Raw genomic sequence first — 19,840 nt, 5'->3', positions numbered from 1 at the left:
GGAAGCATACTTGGGATGGTGGGGAACGCTGGGGGAAAGGGGAGAAGGGCAAGGGGAAGGGGCGGGCGTGTAGGCGGACCTCGGCTTGGCACGTGGCTGGCGAGGAGAAGGAAGTGGGGGTGTGGAGAGAGGGTGACTTTTCCTCCAGCTGCCTGCCGTGGCATTGAGAGTCTTTATAACTATGTTTTGTTTACATTTCTTGGCTTTCTGCAGACCTTTTCAACTGCAACCTTAAGACAGGGGCGACTCTTCATGATCATTATTTTTATTACTAATTATTTAGATCGCAGGGACCCAACAGATGTCTATAATAACTATTATAATTTTAAAATAATTTGTTTCTTTAGCCCTTTGAAGTTTACAAAGCTCTCTCTTAGCAATACTGTGAGGTAGGGTAATTTCCCCTTCCCCTTTGCAAGTAACGTCCATATTTTACAAATGAAACATGCCCAGAAGCTAAAAGTTAACGATAATGATTTTATGCAGCAATAAAATGAAAATAGATGTATGTAGGGCTTTAAGGTTTACAACGAGCTGGGCATTTGACCCAAGGCAACCTTGTGAAGCAGAGGTAGCAAAGCGGAACACAGAAGGTGCTCAGGAAACTGCTGTATCACTCTTTCTAAAAGTTGCATAAAAGGGGCAACTTTTCTGATGCAGGGTTTAGCGGCTTCCTAGGCTTTGAGTGCCACCAACTGGGGGAACAAGAGTGCTTCAGGGAGGCAGGCTTAAGAAGAGAGTTAACGAAAGGAAGAAAGTGAGCGCATGAGATAATAAACGAAGTCGTTGGTTTAGAGGGAAAAGTCTGCAGAAATTCAATTCAATAAACATTTATTAAACGCCTTCTATGTGCAAGATACTGCTAAGCGCTGGGTATACAAAAAAGAGGCAAAAGACTGTCAAGAGACTTACAATCTAATGGAACAACAAATTTAAGAAACTTGAGTCAAGATATATAAGAAATTAATACATAAAACAAAGAACTATTCCCCAAAGACGTTTCAAAGACTATGAACAAATAGTTCTCAAAAGAATTGTAAACTATTAACAACCGTGTGAAAGATGACTCCAAATCACTAATAATAAGAAAAATGTAAATCAAAATTCCTCAGGTATCAAAGATGACAAAAGATGGAAATATTTAATATTGGAGGGGCTTTGAAAAGAGAGGCACAATAACAGTAGCTCTGAATTGGTTTCATGATTTTGGAAAGCAATTTGTAGTTATGCTAAGACAATGATTGGAACGTTTATACCTTTGACCCATAGGTCTCATTGATAGGCACGTACCCCATGGAAGTCAAAGGCAAAAAGAAAAGTCATGTACACCAAAATATTCTAAACACTTTTTGTGGTAGCAAAGAACTGAAAACAATGTACATACTCATCAACTGGAGGATGGCTAGACAAATTTTGTTAAGTAAATTTATTAACTTTCACTATGCTGTAAGAAATAATGAGTCTAGTGAATTCAGAGATACAGGTGAAGATATGAAATGATTCAGAGAAAAGTAAGCAGAACTAGGAAGATGGTATACAATGACTTCAAAAATAAAACCAGAAAGATTAAAAAACCTAAACAATGTTGTAAATTATAATAACCAAGACTGGCTCTGGAGAAAATTTGAGAAAATGCACTTCCCTCACTTTGCAGAGGTGAAGCAATGTGGATGTGGAATGTCATATATATTATCAGATGAATATATATGTTGGTTAGTTTGGCTGAACTGCTCCCCACCCCTACTTTTTCAATCTATTACAAGGGAACAGATCGATTGCTGAATAGGGGTGAAGGGAAATTCAGAAATAAAGGTGATATAAAAACAAAAGATACCAATAAAATTATTTAAAAGAAAGTGAATGGAAGAGTAAGAAAATGAGAATGGTAGAAGAAGAAAGGAGATGGTAAGAAATAAAAAGTACATTTGGTGGGGAAAGCAGGGAGGAGAAGGCAAGAATTCATGAATAATTTTCTTAGTGGCACCATAATTATCTAATTCTGCCCAAAATTGAAATCTAATAGTCATGTTCCCAATTTCCACTGACATTTTTTCAGAAGCCATGGTATTTAATTATGAGTTATGAAAAAATATGGTTGTTGGAGATTTCTTCTGCTTTCCTGTGTTCAATTAATTTCTTATAAACAGTTTTGGGGGCAAAAACAGTTTGTCAAAAGCAAGTTCCATAGATCTCTGAGGCATACTTTAGCTATGTTGCCTGCACCACTGAACATTATCTATCTATCTATCTATCTATCTATCATCTATCTAGCTATATTCTTCAATATTTCCAGATCCTGTGATTTTATCAGTACAAGTACTCATTCCACTGACACTGACTGCAATTCTCTATAACTTTGTAGATGGCCTTCAAGAGCTGTATTTAAAAAAAAAAATCACATTGTAGCCAGCTTGTTCATATCCATTCTGTTATCAAGGCTTGTCAAGTTCACCTTTGCAACATTTTTTGACTATATCTCCCCCACCCCCTCACCTCTGATAACATTACCACCCTGGTGTAAGCCCTCATCTCCTCAAGCCTTGCACTATTACAATAACCTGTTGGTTGGTCTTCAGGTCTCAAGTCTCTTCCCACTCTAGCTCATCCTCCATTCAGCCACTAAGGTGATTGTCCTAAAGCACAAGCACATCCTAGCACAAGTCATGACAAGCACAAGTCATCCCTATATTCAATAAACTCCAGCGATTCCTCGTTAGTCTAGGATCAAATACAAAATCCTCTAGTGTTCAAGACTATTCATAACCTAGACAGGGTTGGGGAGGGCCTCACTTGAGGACCTAGAGGGCCACATGTGGCCTTGAGGCCTCAGGTTCCCTACCCCTTGATAGGTCCTCTCCCTTTTCCAGTTTTCTTACACTACATATTCTTCAATTTAATGTCACTAGCTTCCTTGTTCCATGAAAAAGACAATCTCTCAGCTCCCTGTATTTTTTTAAATTTAAATTTATTTATTTAACATATTTAGTTTTCAGCATTGATTTTCACAAGAGTTTGAATTACAAATTTTCTCCCCATTTCTACCCTCCCCCCCACTCCAAGATGGCATATATTCTGGTTGCCCTGTTCCCCAGTCAGCCTTCCCTCCATCACCCCCCCCCATCCCCTTTTCCCTTCCTTTCTTGTAGGGCAAGATAAATTTCTACGCCCCATTGCCTGTGTATCTTATTTTCTAGTTGCATGCAAAAACTTTTTTTTTTGTTTTTGAACATATGTTTTTAAAACTTTGAGTTCCAAATTCTCTCCCCTCTTCCCTTCTCACCCACCCTCCCTAAGAAGTCAAGCAATTCGACATAGGCCACATGTGTATCATTATGTATAACCCTTCCACAATACTCATGTTGTGAAAGACTAACTATATTTTGCTCCTTCCCAACCCATCCCGCTTTATTGAATTTTCTCCCTTGATCCTGTCCCCTTTCCAAAGTGTTTGTTTTTGATTACCTCCACCCCCATCTGCCCTCCCCTCCATCATCCCCCCCCTTTTATTTTTTTATCTTCCTCCCTCTTCTTTCCTGTGGGGTAAGATACCCAATTGAGTATGTATGGTATTCCCTCCTCAGGCCAAATCTGATGAGAGCAAGGTTCACTCATTCCCCCCTCACCTGCCCTCTCCCCTCCTCCCACAGAACTGCTTCCTCTTGCCACCTTTACTGGAGATAATCCACCCCATTCTATCTCTCCCTATCTCCCTCTCTCAGTATGTTGCTCTCTCATCCCTTAATTTGATTTTATTTCTTTTAGATATCTTCCCTTCATCTTCAACTCACCCTGTATCTGCTCTCTCTCTTTTATATATATATATATATATACATATATATGTATATATATATGTATATATATATACACACATACACACACAGATATATACATACATACACATTCACTTACATATATATATACATAAACATGTATATATATATGTATATATATATATGCATATTCCCTTCAGCTACCCTAATACTGAGGTCTCATGAATCATACATGTCATCTTTCCATGTAGGAATGTAAACAAAACAGTTCAACTTTAGTAAGTCCCTTGCAATTTCTGTTTCTTGATTACCTTTTCATGCTTCTCTTGAATCTTGTGTTGGAAAGTCAGATTTTCTATTCAGTTCTGGTCTTTTCACTGAGAAAGCTTGAAAGTCCTCTATTTTATTGAAAATCCATATTTTGCCTTGGAGCATGATACTCAGTTTTGCTGGGTAGGTGATTCTAGGTTTTAATCCTAGCTCCATTGACCTCCGGAATATCGCATTCCAAGCCCTTTGATCTCTTAATGTAGAAGCTGCCAGATCTTGGGTTATTCTGATTAGGTTTCCACAATACTCAAATTGTTTCTTTCTGGCTGCTTGCAGTATTTTCTCCTTGATCTGGGAGCTCTGGAATTTGGCAACAATATTCCTAGGAGATTTCTTTTTGGGATCTATTTGAGGAGACGAACGATGGATTCTTTCAAGTTCTATTTTGCCCTGTGGCTCTTGAATATCAGGGCAGTTCTCTTTGATTATTTCTTGAAAGATGATATCTAGGCTCTTTTTTTGATCGTAGCTTTCAGGTAGTCCAATAGTTTTTACATTATCTCTCCTGGATCTATTTTCCAGGTCAATGGTTTTTCCAATGAGATATTTCACATTGTCTTCCATTTTTTCATTCCTTTGGTTCTGTTTTATAATATCTTGATTTCTCATAAAGTCACTAGCTTTCACTTGCTCCAATCTCATTTTTAAGGTAGTATTTTCTTCAGTGGTCTTTTGGACCTCCTTTTCCATTTGGCTAAATCTGCCTTTCAAGGCATTCTTCTCCTCATTGGCTTTTTGGAGCTCTTTTGCCATTTGAGTTAATCTATTTTTTAAGGTGTTGTTTTCTTCAGTGTATTTTTCAGTATTTTTTTGGGTCTCCTTTAGCAAGTCATTGACTTGTTTTTCATGGTTTTCTCTCATCCTTCTCATTTCTCTTCCCAATTTTTCCTCTACTTCTCTAACTTGCTTTTCCAAATCCTTTTTGAGCTCTTCCATGGCCTGGGACCAGTTCATGTTTTTCTTGGAGGCTTTTGTTGTAGGCTCTATGACTTTGTTGTCTTCTTTAGGTTGTATGTTTTGGTCTTCTTTGTCACCAAAGAAAGAATCCAAAATCTGAGACTGAATCTGGGTGTGTTTTCACTGCCTGGCCATATTCCCAACCAACTAACTTGATCCTTGAGTTTTTCAGTGGGGTATGACTGCTTGTAGACTACAGAGTTCTATGTTCCACGTTTGGGGGGGAGGTGCCAGCTCTGTCATACCAGCACTCCTCCTTCCCCAGGAACCCCCAACCCAGACCGGGCTTAGATCTTCAGCAGGCTGTGCACTCCTGCTCTGATCTGCCACTTAATTCCTCCCACCAGGTGGGCCTGGGGCCAGAAGCGGCAGCAGCTGTAGCTGCCCCACCTCTGCTGCCCCCAGGGCTGGAAGCCAAACGGTGAACTCCTTCTACTCCCGCAGCTTTTCCCACTAACCTCTGCAGTCTTTGGTGTTTGTGGGTTGAGGAGTCTGGTAACTGCCGCAGCTCACTGATTCAGGGCACTAGGGCCCCCTCCGCCCGGCTTCTGGTCTGGATGGTCCACGCCGCTCAGGCTGGGTTCTGCTCCACTTCGTTCCCAGCTCCCAGCTCCCAGCTCCATGTGGGGTAGACCTCACTCAGAGACCATCCAGGCTGTCCTGGGCTGGATCCCTGCTTCCCTCTGCTGTTTTGTGGGTTCTGCAGTTCTAGAATTGGTTCAGAGCCATTTTTTATAGGTTTTTGGAGGGACTTGGCATGGAGGTCATGCTAGTCCCTGCTTTCCACCTGTATTTTTTTTCTTGAAGTACTTCATTTTTGGAGCGCTCTCCTTCCTAATGTTGTCCTTCAAAGTTTCCAACTAAAAGTTCACCTTCTATAGAAAGCATTTCCTAATCCCTCTTAATTCTAGTGCTTTCCCTCTGTTTATTTCCTATTTATTCTGCTTATGACTGGTTTGTATATATTTGTTTGCTTCTTGTCTCCCCCACTGAATTGTGATCTGTTTGAGAGTAGAGACTGTCTTTTGCCTCTCTATGTATCACCAGGGTTTCCCTCAGTGCCTGACATATAGTAGGCACTCAATAAATGCCTATTGACTGACCAGCTAAGTCTTCCTGAGCTGGTCTTCAGGGTGACCTTCATGTCTTTATGAAGATAGGGACTTCAGTCACTATATTACATGTAAGAGTAATAATATCTGACATTTATATAGCACTTTATAGTTTACAAAGCATTTTCATAATAACCCAGTAAGGTAGTATATAATTAACTTGCCATATGTATATGGGGTTTATACATGCTACATATATGTAAATAGTTCCATAATTGGAAGACCAAAGGAATTCTTTTTTTTTCTAGTAGACAAATTGTCTATTTTTTGGTTTTAATTTATTTATTCATTGATTTATTTTGGACTGGGTCTTTCCGTCTTCACCTGAAACTTAATTCCTGTCTTGGAAACAAGTCCTAATACTTATTAAGGACACTTGAGAAGTTGGTCTTGCTAAATAAATATTCAGATTACTTCTTCTCCCTTTCAATATTTTGCATCCTAGGTCATCTCCAGTCATCCTGATGAATACCAGGTCACTGGATCCAGATGATCAGGTCACTGGATCCAGATGGCTCTGGAGGAAGAGAAGCTGTTGACCTTGCACAGCCCTCTCTCACTCAAATCAAAGTCAACTGCAAGTCATGAAATGAAGGACAAACAACCCTTTTTTTTCTAATTAAAGAGCCCATACCTTTACTGACTTCTTAAAGAGGCCTATTCACTGAATGGGTGATACCTCACTCTAAGGGAGTACATGAAAAGGCCTGAGCCTAAAAGGGCCAAGGTCTCCCATTGCATCCTGGGTCATCTCTAGTCATCCTGATGAATATCAGGCACTGGATCCAGATGGTTCTGGAGAAGAAAGTGAGGCTGGTGACCTTGCACAGCCTTCCCTCCCTCAAATCTAAGTCAACTGCAAATCATGTCATCATTTCCCTGATGTCATGGTCGTATTTGAAAACGAAGGACAAACACAACAACAGCAATACTCTAGGAAGAACAGTAGAAGACTGCTTTTTTTTTTTTTGGTAACAGTAGGCTTCTTTTTCCCTTCTATCTTTGAATGACGGGTAAGGTACTATGTAACACAGCAGTTTGTCTTTTCACCTCTTCTTGGGCTTAGCAGATATTCTGTAACTACTTTTGCATATTCAAGGCTTTTCTTTGGAGTTTTCACATTTAGGGAATCTGCCAAGAATCCTCTTTTTAGATTTATTATTTCACAATGGGTAGAAACTGGGTTGCTCTAAGTATATGTATTTTGGATATGGTTTTACATAGCCATTTTAACATAGGAGTTTCACACAGACTTTGATGTAATCTGGTTTCTGGAATCATAGGATTTAGATATGGCAGGGACCTTGGAGATAATCTAGTATAATCTAGTATTTAATTTACAGATGAGGAAACAGATACATTGAGGTTAGATCGAGAAAAGCAACTGGGCACAACCCAATGAGCTCTTTGACATATTCAATCATTTGCTAAACTTCAGTGTCCAGCTTTGTTCCATTCTTTCTCTTGATGCTACAATTAATTGTCATGGAAAATATTTCAGGAACACTAGACATACTTTGTAATTACCATTGAAGCTTTGAATCAAGGACTAAGCTAAAGAAAATCAATTCAAGTCACACAAAAGTGAATTAACTTATCTGAAATAATGGTGGTGGTAGTAGTGAGGAGGTTCCAGTTATGCTAATGCTAATGAATATTGGAGACAAGATCATGTAGTATTATTCATATTAAAATGGAATGAAATGAAAAAAAATGAGCCCTTAAACAAGAATTTCAGGAATCCAGACATAACTGCTGGTAGAAATTGCAAAGAGGCAAATCATTGTTGTTATTGTTGTTCATCCTTCATTCTAGAGGAGGACCAATGACATCACAAGAGGGATGTCTTGACTTTTGAGTGAATTGGATTTAAGTGAGTCACAGCTGTAAAAAAATCATGAGCCTCATTCCCTCCTCCAGAGGCTTCGAAGTCCAGTGGCAAGACATAAGTATAGAAACCAAGATCTGAGAAGTGAAACCAGTGGAAATGACAATGAAAAAGAGAGGATCCTTTACATTGCCCACAAAATAACACAGAGGGTCTTTTTATTTCCCATAATTCATGTAGTATTACTGGTATTCGCTAGAGGTAGCCAGTATATTTTTATGAATTTATTAGGACATAGCCGATAGGGTGATAGAAGATAGGGAGATAGGAGCTTGACATGAGGAAATTCCCTATACCAATGCAGGTTGTTACTTTTTCTGCAACTAGAACCCTAAAGGTTAAATGATTTGACCAGGATCATACAACTCTTTATCCACAAAGCCATATTAGGAAATGCATGCGCGCGCGCGCGCACACACACACACACACACACACACACACACTCCATACACCCAAAGCACCAAACATTTGACAGTGAAGCTGGGATGAATTTGTCTTTGTTTATTTTTTGTATTTGACTTATCTCTCCTTTTTTGGTGGTTGTTGTTTCTGTTTTCATCTCTATATTTCCTTCTAATATTGTTTGAAAAAAGTTATATGAATTCTTCAGGGAAAGGTGCTATATAATAACTTAAAATGATGATTCCCATGAAGGCTAAGGTTTAATCCTGTCTTTTTAATACATACTGGCTGTGTGACCATGGGCAAGTCACTTAATTTGTCAATATTCTAAGTGACTTTCTGAGACTATAACTTGCAGAGAAGGTACAGACCTGCACTGGTGGAAGGTGTTTCCTCACCTGGGAGTACTCTAACCTAATGAAATTAGAGGTCTGGTTCCTATCCCTATAGTCTTCACACTTCACTGAATAACTGTCTGAGAAATTTCCCTCTTTTAAAGTTGACTCTTTTATTAATTTCCTAAAACTAAAATTCATAGGTAAGTCTTACTTTTTTAGATGGAGAGTCAGGATAAAAGAGCAGGAAACATGTATTGTTTATTGTTATTGTCTACAATGAGGGAGGTTGTTCAGTGCTGCAAAAGGAACAGAGTATTGAGGGTTAAGCCATCCCAGAGGTGGTAAGAACCCAAACACTTGGGCTGCTTCTGCATTCATTCACATGATGGTGGCAGCTACCATGGTGCTTTGACTGCTTTGTAAACTAAACAGAAAGAAGAGTGGCTCTACCCTCTTATGTTGGTAGTTTGTCTTTGTCCAGATCTTTGATTTCATTGATATATGGAATTCCCAATGAAAAAAACCCTCTACCAGATCACAACTGGTTCTATGAATTATAGCCTTAAAAGAATTGCCTTGTGAGACATGCCTAGGAATAGCCAGTATGTGTCAGAGGCAGGATTTGAGCCTAGATCTTCTTTATTCCAAGATTAGCTCTCTTTCTCCATCCACTACCCTAGGCTACTTCATTAAATAAAGCCTAGAGAGCTTAAGTGATTTGTTGGAGGTCACAAAGGTAGTAACTGAGTCAGAATTTGAATTCAGGTCCTATGGACTTTCCAAGGTACTATGTTGCCTTGACAGAAACTGAAAAGCAAAGATATATACACACATATATATATATATGTACATACACACACACGCACACACACACACATATATATCTATAAAACAAAGCAACTGTGGCCCAGGAGGGTTGGTGACTTGTCCAGAGTCACAGAGCTAGTTAAGTGTCTGAGGTAAAATTTGAATCTTCTTGTCTCCAAGTCCAGCCCTTTACCACTCTCCAACACTACTTTTCTCCCATATTATAATGGATAGGGAACTGTACTTGTAGCAAATCCTACCTCAGACACTTACTGGTGTAATCCTGGGCAAGTCACTTGGGCCCTGTTTTCTCAACTGTTAAATGGTTATGATAATAACACCATCTGTCTCAAAGGGGTGGTATAAGGATCAAATGAGATAACGTATATGAAGTTGCCATATACAGCTGAACTGGATTGTACCATCATCCCCAAACTTCGTTATGACCATAGTGGTTTTGTAGTTAGTTTGCATTGCTGACTGCTGAGAAGTCAGGGCATGGAAGCTCTTTAATAGGCTATCATCTGGGTTAATAGGAGAACCTCAACTATTTGTCTTCTCCAAATCCTGTGAAATTAGCTTGAGAATGCTGGGTTGCCTTTTCCCAAGGCTGAATTGGCTTCTGCAGTATGCAGGGCCTATCTCCAAACAGGCCCTGGTGCAGCTATAGATTTCATCATGTCTGCATTGTAAGCAGTGCTGCAGTCAAGATTCTGCATCTGTGCCTCTTCTTTTTTGCCCAAAATGTCTTAGTTGTTTTGAGCTACTTCTAGCTCTCTCTCCCTTTAGACGTTAGTCATGTATTTCATCTCCTGCTCTGGACATAGGATTTCCTCTGTTTTGCAAAGGTTTTGTGCTACCTTTAGAATCAGTGCTCATTGTTAACCATTGGTTAATAGTAATCTTAGAGCCCTTCAGAGCTAATGAATGCCTGCAGCCTACATTTTCAACAAGTAATAGACAGGGTATCCCAATGATCTCAGTGTAGTTTTAAGCTTTTTAGTAGCTGATCTATATTGGTAGAAGGTTTCTTTTTAAGCTTTTATTAGCTTAAAACTGCACTAAGACTTCTGGGACACCCTGTAGGGGGTTTCATTCTATAGCTGTCCTTCTTAAGATCTATAATACAAGATCTAGATAAGCAGATGGAAAGAATACTATGACATCTTTGGGACAGAAGATCCTCCTCACTAATCTTACTTCTATTTGCTTCTCCCTTTGTGGAACTACCCCTATGTCACTTTCATGAATCTAGGGACCCTTCCTCTTACTCTGTTATCTGGCAAACAGTCACTATCAGGAAGATAGCTATGTAGGGTCAAGAGCAATGATCTGAGAGTCAGGAGGTCTGGTTTCTAATTCTGGCTCTGTTGGTAGATAGTGGGGTGACCATGACTAAATCATTTTACCTTTTTTAGGCCTCAGTTTCCTTTTCTGTAAAATGAAATGGCTGAGTTAGATGATCTACGATGTCCTTTCTTTCTGTAAACTTCATCGGTTCCAAGTTCTTTCTCACATTCCCAATGATCCTCCAAATGGATGATTAATAACAGCATTTATGATTATTCATGTTTCCAGTCCAAATCCTCATAATATTTTGGGATTTATTTTGGTGTCTGTGACCCTTTCCAGGCGCTATTACTTGCTGTTCTGCCAGACTTTCCCAGCTCTCTTTTACTATACTCATCAACTGCAGTGAGTGGAAAAATGCTATTTACCTACCCTTTAAAAAACTAGTCCCTGGCTTATTCTTCTTAGGGCTGGAATCTCAGCACTGCCTGTTTTAAAAGTGTAACCATGACACTGGAGAATATATTAACTACTGTGAGATAAAGAGAAATCTTACAAGCTAATTTTGTTTGCTTTGAACTGTGAAAGCTAATCTAACAAGTTCTCCCTGAAGTGCCTTGGAGAAAAAGATTAGGAAGTACTTTTAATGCTTTTGCATATAACTTATATGCCTAATACTTAACTACTTTTGAAATCACCCCAGCATTATTTGTATTATTCATATAAGCAATCTTTCTTGGTCCCTTGGAACAGCAGCAAAAGAACACTGGATTTGCAGCCAGTCAGTTAAGTCAACAAGCATTTGTTAAGTCTGGGGCAATAAAGAAAGACAAAAAACAGTCCTTGCTCTTAAGGAATTCACAGAAGACCTAGGCTTCAATCAAGGTCTCAGACAGGGTGGACAGAGCACAGAAAGGACCTGGAATCATGATGATCTGAGCCTTCTTTTTAAAAGATTTTAAAATTAATTTTTTATTTTTTAAAGCAGAGACTTTTTATTTTTTTCTTCAGTTCCAAATTCTCTCCTTCCTCCCCCATCTAATGAGAAAGCAAGAAAAATAAAACCTATAACAAATATATGTAGTCATACAAAACAAATTTCTGTATTAGGTATGTTCCAAACACTTTTTTGTAAAGAGAAAAAAACTTCTGATTCAGTTTGTACTCTAAGTCCATCATTTCTCTATGTTTCATCATGAGTCCTTGGTGGGACTGTGGTGGGTGTCATGCTGATTAGAGTTACTAGTTCTTTCAAAGTGGATTATCTTTACAATATTGATGTTATCGTGTCGATTTTTCTGATTACAGTCACTTCACTTTGTGCCAGTTCATAAGGTCTTCCCAGGTTATACTGAAGCCATCTCCTTCATGATTTCTTACCACACAATAGTATTCCAGCATATTCATATACCACTTGTTCAGCCATTCCCCAAATGATGGGTTTCACCTCCATTTCCACAAAAAACTGTTATAAACATTTTAAAGTTTTTTTTTAATTGATGCTTCCCCCCCAGCTCTGTCACTTCCCAATGACTCTGCCTCCAACCCTTCCTGGTAATAAATAAATTAAGCAAAACCAACCAGCACCTTGGCCATGTCTGCAAATGTTTGCCTGATTCTACAACTGTAGTCCACCACCTCTCTCTCTCTCAGTCCTCTGAAATTCAGGCGAACACTACTTCTAACACTAGCTCTAAGACTATAGGAATTTAACTTCTCTGAGTCTCAGATTTTATATCGATAAAGTGGAGATGGTAAAAAGTGCGATGCCTACCTCAGGGCATTGTGAATCTTAAAAAAGAAAGAAACAATGTTAGTTGTTAGAACTACATGTACGACTATTAACCCCTACTACTACCTGTGTCAGTTTGAACAGATCACTTCCCTATCCTGGGCCTCCGTTTCCTATATAAAACCGCATTATATGTCCTCCAAAACTCTATTCCGCTCTAAATCCTGTGATCCTCACCCTTCCGTTATATCAGACCCAGGATCATCATACAGGTCCTGAAAAGAGGACAATAGCGAAGAAGTGGGACAGAAGGAACATAAAGACAAAGCAGCGGGAGAGGAACCCAGGGCTCTAAGCGTGCCTCGAGCATCCCTATGCAAGCTAGGAGCACGTACTCCGAACTCGAACTCGAACCCGAACCCGAACCGAATCCAGACCACTTCTTTCCGTGAGTAGCGCAGGCCAAAGGGCATGCGCACGCACGTGGCGTCTCCGGCCTCCCGCATTCCAGCCGTGGAAGTTTGGAAGCTTCGGTCTCCGTGGCAACGAGTCGCTTTTCCCTTGTGGGAAAACAGCGGCATTAGAAGCTCCAGCTCTCACCGCGGGACAGGGGTCGGGGCGGGAGGGCCGGGGAAGAAACCCCGCTCCTCTGCCCAGCGCAGCAGGGTCCCTTTCCAACCCTTCCCTCCTCAGCTGGGAAAGATGCCCCTGGAAGTGATAGTGGAGCTGCACATTCGAGCGGTAAGGAAGACCAACTCACCTTTGTCCCATTTTGCTCACAACTCTTAATTTCATGTCGTACTCTCTGCTCCCACTCTTCTTAACCCCAGTTGATCTTCATTTAGCTTCCTGCCATATTCCTCACCGTCACCAGAGTTCTCTCACGACTTAACAAATGCCTCTCTCCAAGCTTATTCCTCATACAGTTAGTTCTTCATTGATAATGGAACCTTTTCACCCTCTTCTCTAGCACCCTACCTTCTGCTTGGCTCCTGCTCTTCCTCTGTCCCATTCTTCAAGGACCACTTGTTTCATCCTCTGTGCCTGCCCCCCACCTCCCCACCCCTTCTGCTCGTCCATTTGAAATAATCCTAGACTCAGTTTGGGTAGTGTTTGTATTCTTTTAGTCCTAATATAACCACTAGAAAGCATGTATAATTAGCACAATCACCAAGTGAAAAATTGCCATTGCAGTATAGACCAGCTGATTTTCTTCTGACCTAGTTCCCTCTAGGGCCAGCTCTGGCTCGCTCTGGTCCATGAAAATCAATCAACAAGTATTTACAAGGCCTTGCACTGGATGCTCCAAACAGAGTTGCTGTGCTTTTCTTTCTGGTCACCCATTGACTCCTCTCTCCAGTTTTGGATTCAAATTCTCAGAATGTTAGAGCTAAACGACTTTTAGAGCTGGCATGTCCACTCTTTTAGTAGCAGGCCAATGAAGAATTCTAGTTTTGAGCTAATATTGTCAACCCTAAGGGCAGAGACTTAGAAGAATGCAGGACTGGAAAATGTAGTCCCCATAGAGGTTGGCCACACACCGCACAATTGGCGATTGTGGGCCTAGGGTTCATAGATGTAGGGTCTGAAGGGGCTTTAAAGATTTCCCCCAACCCTCTCACTTCACAGAAAACTTAAATGATTTGTTAAAGGTCACTCAGGGAGTATGTGAAAGAGCCAGGATATGAACCCAGGTCCTTTGATTCCAGATCTAGCATTCTTTACATGTCAGAGGCAGTGGTAGGAAGGAGATCTGGCCCAGTTTGCTGTTAGCCTATAGGTTCAGAGGGAAAAAAAAATGTATATATATATATATATATATATATATATATATATATACACACACACACACACACACACACACACACATATATATGCATATATACACACACATATAATATACACACATATACATATACACACACTGCATCAACTGAGGTCTCAGAATAATCAAAGAATGAAGACATTCATTTTATAAGGAGCTAAAAGATAAATCAGTCTCTCAACTAAATTAGAAGTACATTGCACCAAAGTTTAACAGTACTGGTTGGATTTTATTGTGATTCTGAAATTGAATTCCTTCTTTTACAAAATACAAAGACATTTATGGTCCATTCTAAAGTACTACTTATTCCATTTGCATTGTTCTCCACCAAATCTCAATCAAGAAGAAAATAGGCCTGTGGTCTGAGAATCAGTAAACTTAGGTGCCACTTAATTAAGTGAATCTCAGTGGTATAAACATTCAACAAAATTCCCATCTTAAAAGCCCCTAGGAGTTAATTTGGGGGCTATGAATAGGAGTCTCACAACTTTAAACATCTGGCACAACATTGCTGTAAAGGAAATCTTTAAAAGTAAAAGGGAACAAAATAATTTAGAACTTCACCGATTGAGGGCAGTTCACTGTGTTGACTTCTGGAAATGGAGAAGTAGTCAGTGTTGGGTTAAAGTGAAATGAAAATGATTCCATTCCCCAAGGAGTAGCTCCAATTTCTGAGTGCCATCTACCATTAAGAATTTTACTCTTTTACACAGCTAGAATCAGCTATATTTGCCATAGCTGATTTCAGATACATGATACATCTGCAAAAGGGTACCGTCAATCACAGTCTTTTGTATTTATGAATGCTGATAACATTCTTATACTGAATTTTATAATGATTGACTCCTTGTCCAACTTAAGGGTTCTTTGTGGCTACAGCGCCATTTAAATAATTTAACCAGTCTTCCCCCCCTTTCCCCAACTCCCCTGCCGCCCCAACCTAGTTGAGGAATGATAAGCATTTTGGATTAGGCTGTCTTTGATAATATGATTTGTGGAAGCACACTGGATGAAATTCTCTGAAGAAAACAAGTCAGCATGAAGGAAGTTCAGTAATTATATATCGTGCATGGTACAACAGCAAGCTCATAGTGATGATGTTTTGATAATCTGATTGTTTTAATTTTCATCACCCTCAAAATCATTACAGGAAAAAAACATCACCCAAATACAACATAAAAATTACAAAATACACAGGCCCTTTTTGTTGTACTTGGGAAAAATTGCATCGTCAATTTGAAAAGATTGTTCCCATTCCCCACTTTTCAGTAGTTTATCCTTTACTGAGTAGAAATGATGGGCAACAAAGCACATCTCTTAACAGAGTAGTTCATATAATATATGGCCTAACTCACAGTTTCCCTCTACTAGAGAAAATGTTTCCTCATAGGCAACTTTCTAATTGATCTTTCCCAACAAGTGGCTTTTTAATGAACTCTTTTGAAAGAGATTTATTTTTACTGCCTTCTATCACAGTTTTAGGATATCTGACCTACTCAAGTCACCATGAATGTCCAGCAAAACTGCCGTAGAACTAACTGAAAGACAGCCCCACTCCCACACTTTTCTAATTGATACCTCTTAGCCTTTTCTTTTCCTTTTCTATTTATACTGTGTGCTCCTCCACTTAAGTCTTTTGGCATCTCACCATAGTGTGGATGGAGCTTTGAGTTCTTGAAGACTATGTCAAAGAAATGCAAGCTCTGCAAGATAGATCCCACCATGCTGGAAAGGCTTCCCATACAGGCCTGGTGATATCTCTGTTCCAAGGACCATTCTGGCTAAGTTGGAGAAGTTTATAACCATAGATGGACTTGCCACCAGGTGATGAATCTTTTTTTTTTCATCCACAAGTCATGAAACCATCTAGTAAGGCATGGAGGGCTTATAATCTGCATTGGTGGAAGGTGCACTCATTCTGATGAAATAGTAGGTTCTTGAAGTATTAATGTATTCTATTTTTGGAGTTTCTCTCAGCCATTGGGTTCTCTTTCATATGGTAACAGGTAGTATTAGATAGGAATGGAAAAGATTAGTTTTCATCTTTTTTTTAATGGGATGAGGAAAAATAGTTCTTTATCTCTTCTCTGTGTCCCAATTTGCTGTATTAACAAAGACCAAAATGTGCCCTCCCCCCAATCTACCAAAAAAAATCCCGACAAAAATGTGTGGGTTCTTAAAAGTAAATAAATTAGAAATCTACACATCTGTAGCACCAGACTTTCAGAGATAAAAGTAGTGGAATTTATGTTTTAAATTTTTAAAATTGTTTGAAATCTATGGGACAACACAGCAAACTACTGAGTTGTTCACGTATGTTAATGTAAAATATGATTCTAGTTAACACTTCTTTTCCCCCCTTTCCCTTTTACAAAGAAGTGTCATGTAGTGGTGATATGTGGAATTGTATTATCCACCTGATATAAACTTTCAAAAAAAAATATTCTTCAACAGCAAGAGAAACTGTTTGGTTGCTTTGTTATTGGCTTGCTGACAGTTGTTAATGAAGGTCTATGTATGTCTACTTCTCCCTATATAAATATTTTATTTACCTAATATGGCTGTGTTCACCTTATGGCTGGCACATGCTTCAGTCTAGCAACTATCAAGATGGCAGGGATTACACCTTTTCATTTAGACTCAAAATTCCAAAGGAAGTCCAAAATGTCTACAAGAGCTAACTAAGCAAGATGGGTGCTGGTGTATCTTTGGTCCTTTTTATTCTGGAAGCCTCCATATCTTCTGGTCCCATATACAGTCAAATTATTTACTGGTGACTCCACAAAGCAAAAACAGCAGGGACATTGAAGGGAGACAGCCAAAAATAGTCCACTATACTGTACTGTATGTAACCTAAGAAAAATCCAAAAGCTACGTCTGTGACATTGTGCCTTCCCAGCATGACCCTGGACAGGCCCAAGATGAAGGCCCACAGCACTATCAACACCCTCAGCGGAATGGCCAACACCAGGTGGTGCAAGATGAACCGAGACACCAGGGCGGCCCTAGTGGCATGGCCAGAGGGGAAGGAATACTTGTCTACCGAGAACGTGAAAAACATGTCCATTTGGTTGTGCGAGGGTCTTCGCCGCCTAACGAGCCCTTTGAGCAGCGCCACCAAGACCAAGTCCAATAGCAGAGCGAAGAGCAGGTTGACTAGGACCTCTCGGCCGGCCCAGCTGTCACTCTGGTACAGACAGTACGCGGTGCAGGCCAGCCACAGGATGCCGTGGCCCGAGATCTCCAGCAGCTTCATGAGGGGCCTGGCGCTGCCCCAGGACGACTTCTCCCCGGCGCACACGCCCAGCCTCTTGGACATCCACAAGTCAATGGCCAACAAGGAGCGGAGAGCAATGCCCAGGAAGGAAGGGTTCAGCTTCATGCAGTCCTCCTCGGGCAGAAGGGGCGGGGGCGGCTGCGACGCGGCTGCCGGGGGCAAGGGGAAGGAGCCGCGGCGGTGCACCGGGCTCTCGGAGGTCCGGAGCCGCGCCGCGCTCGGCTCGGTGCCGGGACTGCGGCTGCTCAGCAAGGACTGGAACTCGAACCTGCCTCCGCTGCCGCTGCCGCCGCCGTGGCTCCCGTGAGCCGGGCTGCCGGAGCTGCCCCCCGCGCCCGTCCCCGGGCCCGCTGGACGGCTGTCGACGCTTCTCCGGGGGCTGGACATGTCTGCGGCCAGCGTCTGCGACCTCAGCGGCAGACCCCTGACAGTGACGCGGGGGCGGCGGCGTGCGGGAGCCTTAGATCTCTTCCGTTTCCGCGTAGGAGGAGCCGTGGGGCGGGCGGGGCGGGGCGGGGCGGAGCGAAGCGAGCGAGGAGACAGAAGGAGCCCGAAGTGGTGGTGATGGAGCTGAAGATGCTCCGAGGCAGAGAGGAGGGGAGGGAGCAGTTAGGGAAATGCAATCGTTTCAGTCGTGTCCAACTCTTCGTGGTTCCATTCGGGGTTCTCTTGGCAAAGAGACCACATGATTTGCTATTTCCTTCTCGAGCTCTTTTTACGGATGAGGAAACTGAGGCAAACAGGATTAAGTGCCCTGCCCAGTGTCACACATCTAGTAAGTGTCACACATCTAGTAAGGGTCTGAGAACGAATATGAACTCCGGTCTTGGTGACTTCATGCCCGGCTCTCTATTCACTGCGCCACCTAGCAGCCCCTGTTAGGAAGATAGGCTAGTTATGAAAAAAAAAAAGTGTGAACACGTATATATGTGTGTATATATTGCACGCGCCCGCGCGCGCACACACACACACACACACACACACACACACACACACCAGGTTTAAATACCAACAAAAGCAAGTAATTATTATAGAAAAGCTATCCAAACGTCTTCTTTAATATCTTGTTTCTTCTTTCATAGCAGTCAGTACTTGGGAAGACTACAGTTGGTTAAACAAAGAATGAATTCAACTATTTACATTTGAATATATGTATTTACACTTATAAGGACAGGTAGGTGGCACTGTGGATAGAATTCCCCACCTGGAGTCAAGAAGACCCATCTTCTTGAATTCAAATCTGGCCCCAGACACTCTATGATCGTGGGCAAGTCACTTAACCCTGTTTACCTCAGTTTCCTCATCTGTAAAATGATCCCGAGAAGGGAAATGGCAAACCATTGCAGTTTCTTTTCTAAGAAAACCCCAAATGCCTATACCAACTTATCAGTTACTTCCCTTGAGTGTCCCTTTAACTTTCCTTTTATTTGTTCATCTTTTATTACTTTTGTCTCTCTTTTTCCTTTTCTGTAGTTTTAGTGGAGAGGCAAATCCATCATAGTCAGGCGTGATGACTTGTGTTCAAGTCTCACTTCTGAGCCAAACTGGCTGTGTGAGCATGGATGGGCAAGTCACTTAAACTGTGTCAGTGTCCTAGACAACTATACAAGGTTAGAGCAGTTGGTGATCTACCTGCTTTTGGTGATGGAAGTTCCTTCATGGGGATTTTCCTTTACCATGAAATTATAGGTCCTGACATGATAGGCATTGTTAATGTGTACTCTGTTCTTCTGGTTAGACTTTCTTTCCTTAGAATTATTCTTATATATGTCTTTATCTATTTTTATTTTCTACATACTCAACAATCTTAATCATATTATAGTATACCATAGCATCATTATATTATAATTTAGGGAGCCATTCCTCAACTATTGGAGTTTTATATGGTTTTTACTCTACCCTCCCCCCCCCCCCCCCCAGTAAACAATGCTGCCATAGATGGCCTTAAACTAATTACTCTTCTCCTTCCTCCTCCTCTCCCTTTTTGACATCTTCTCAGGATATATTTCTAAGTAATGGGATTATTGAGTAACCAGCATAGGGTAATTTTTTTAAAAATGATATTTTCCTTGTGCTGATAGATTCTGTCCAAAAAAATTTTGCAATTCCATC

At 40.8% G+C, this 19,840-nt stretch overlaps 2 protein-coding genes across 2 annotated transcripts in view; one reads left to right on the top strand and one right to left on the bottom strand.

Annotated features, from left to right (window-relative positions):
• The first annotated feature begins 13,328 nt into the window (after nucleotides 1-13,328).
• SPATA6L (spermatogenesis associated 6 like) overlaps nucleotides 13,329-19,840 on the top strand; it is an 84,252-nt gene continuing 77,740 nt past the window's right edge. The window contains exon 1 of the mRNA XM_036739414.1: nucleotides 13,329-13,367. Within this exon, the coding sequence (XP_036595309.1) occupies nucleotides 13,329-13,367 (39 nt within the window). The remainder of the gene's footprint in view (nucleotides 13,368-19,840) is intronic.
• PLPP6 (phospholipid phosphatase 6) lies at nucleotides 14,661-18,159 on the bottom strand. Its single transcript, XM_036739415.1, has one exon. The coding sequence runs from the start codon at nucleotides 18,113-18,115 to the stop codon at nucleotides 17,219-17,221; it is 897 nt and encodes a 298-aa protein (XP_036595310.1). The 5' UTR covers nucleotides 18,116-18,159; the 3' UTR covers nucleotides 14,661-17,218.

The sequence above is a fragment of the Trichosurus vulpecula genome, chromosome 9 (assembly GCF_011100635.1).
Source record: "Trichosurus vulpecula isolate mTriVul1 chromosome 9, mTriVul1.pri, whole genome shotgun sequence".
In the NCBI taxonomy this organism is placed as follows: Eukaryota; Metazoa; Chordata; class Mammalia; order Diprotodontia; family Phalangeridae; genus Trichosurus; species Trichosurus vulpecula.
The sequence above is the reverse complement of the archived record's forward strand: the minus strand, read 5'-3'. Positions and strand labels throughout refer to the sequence as shown.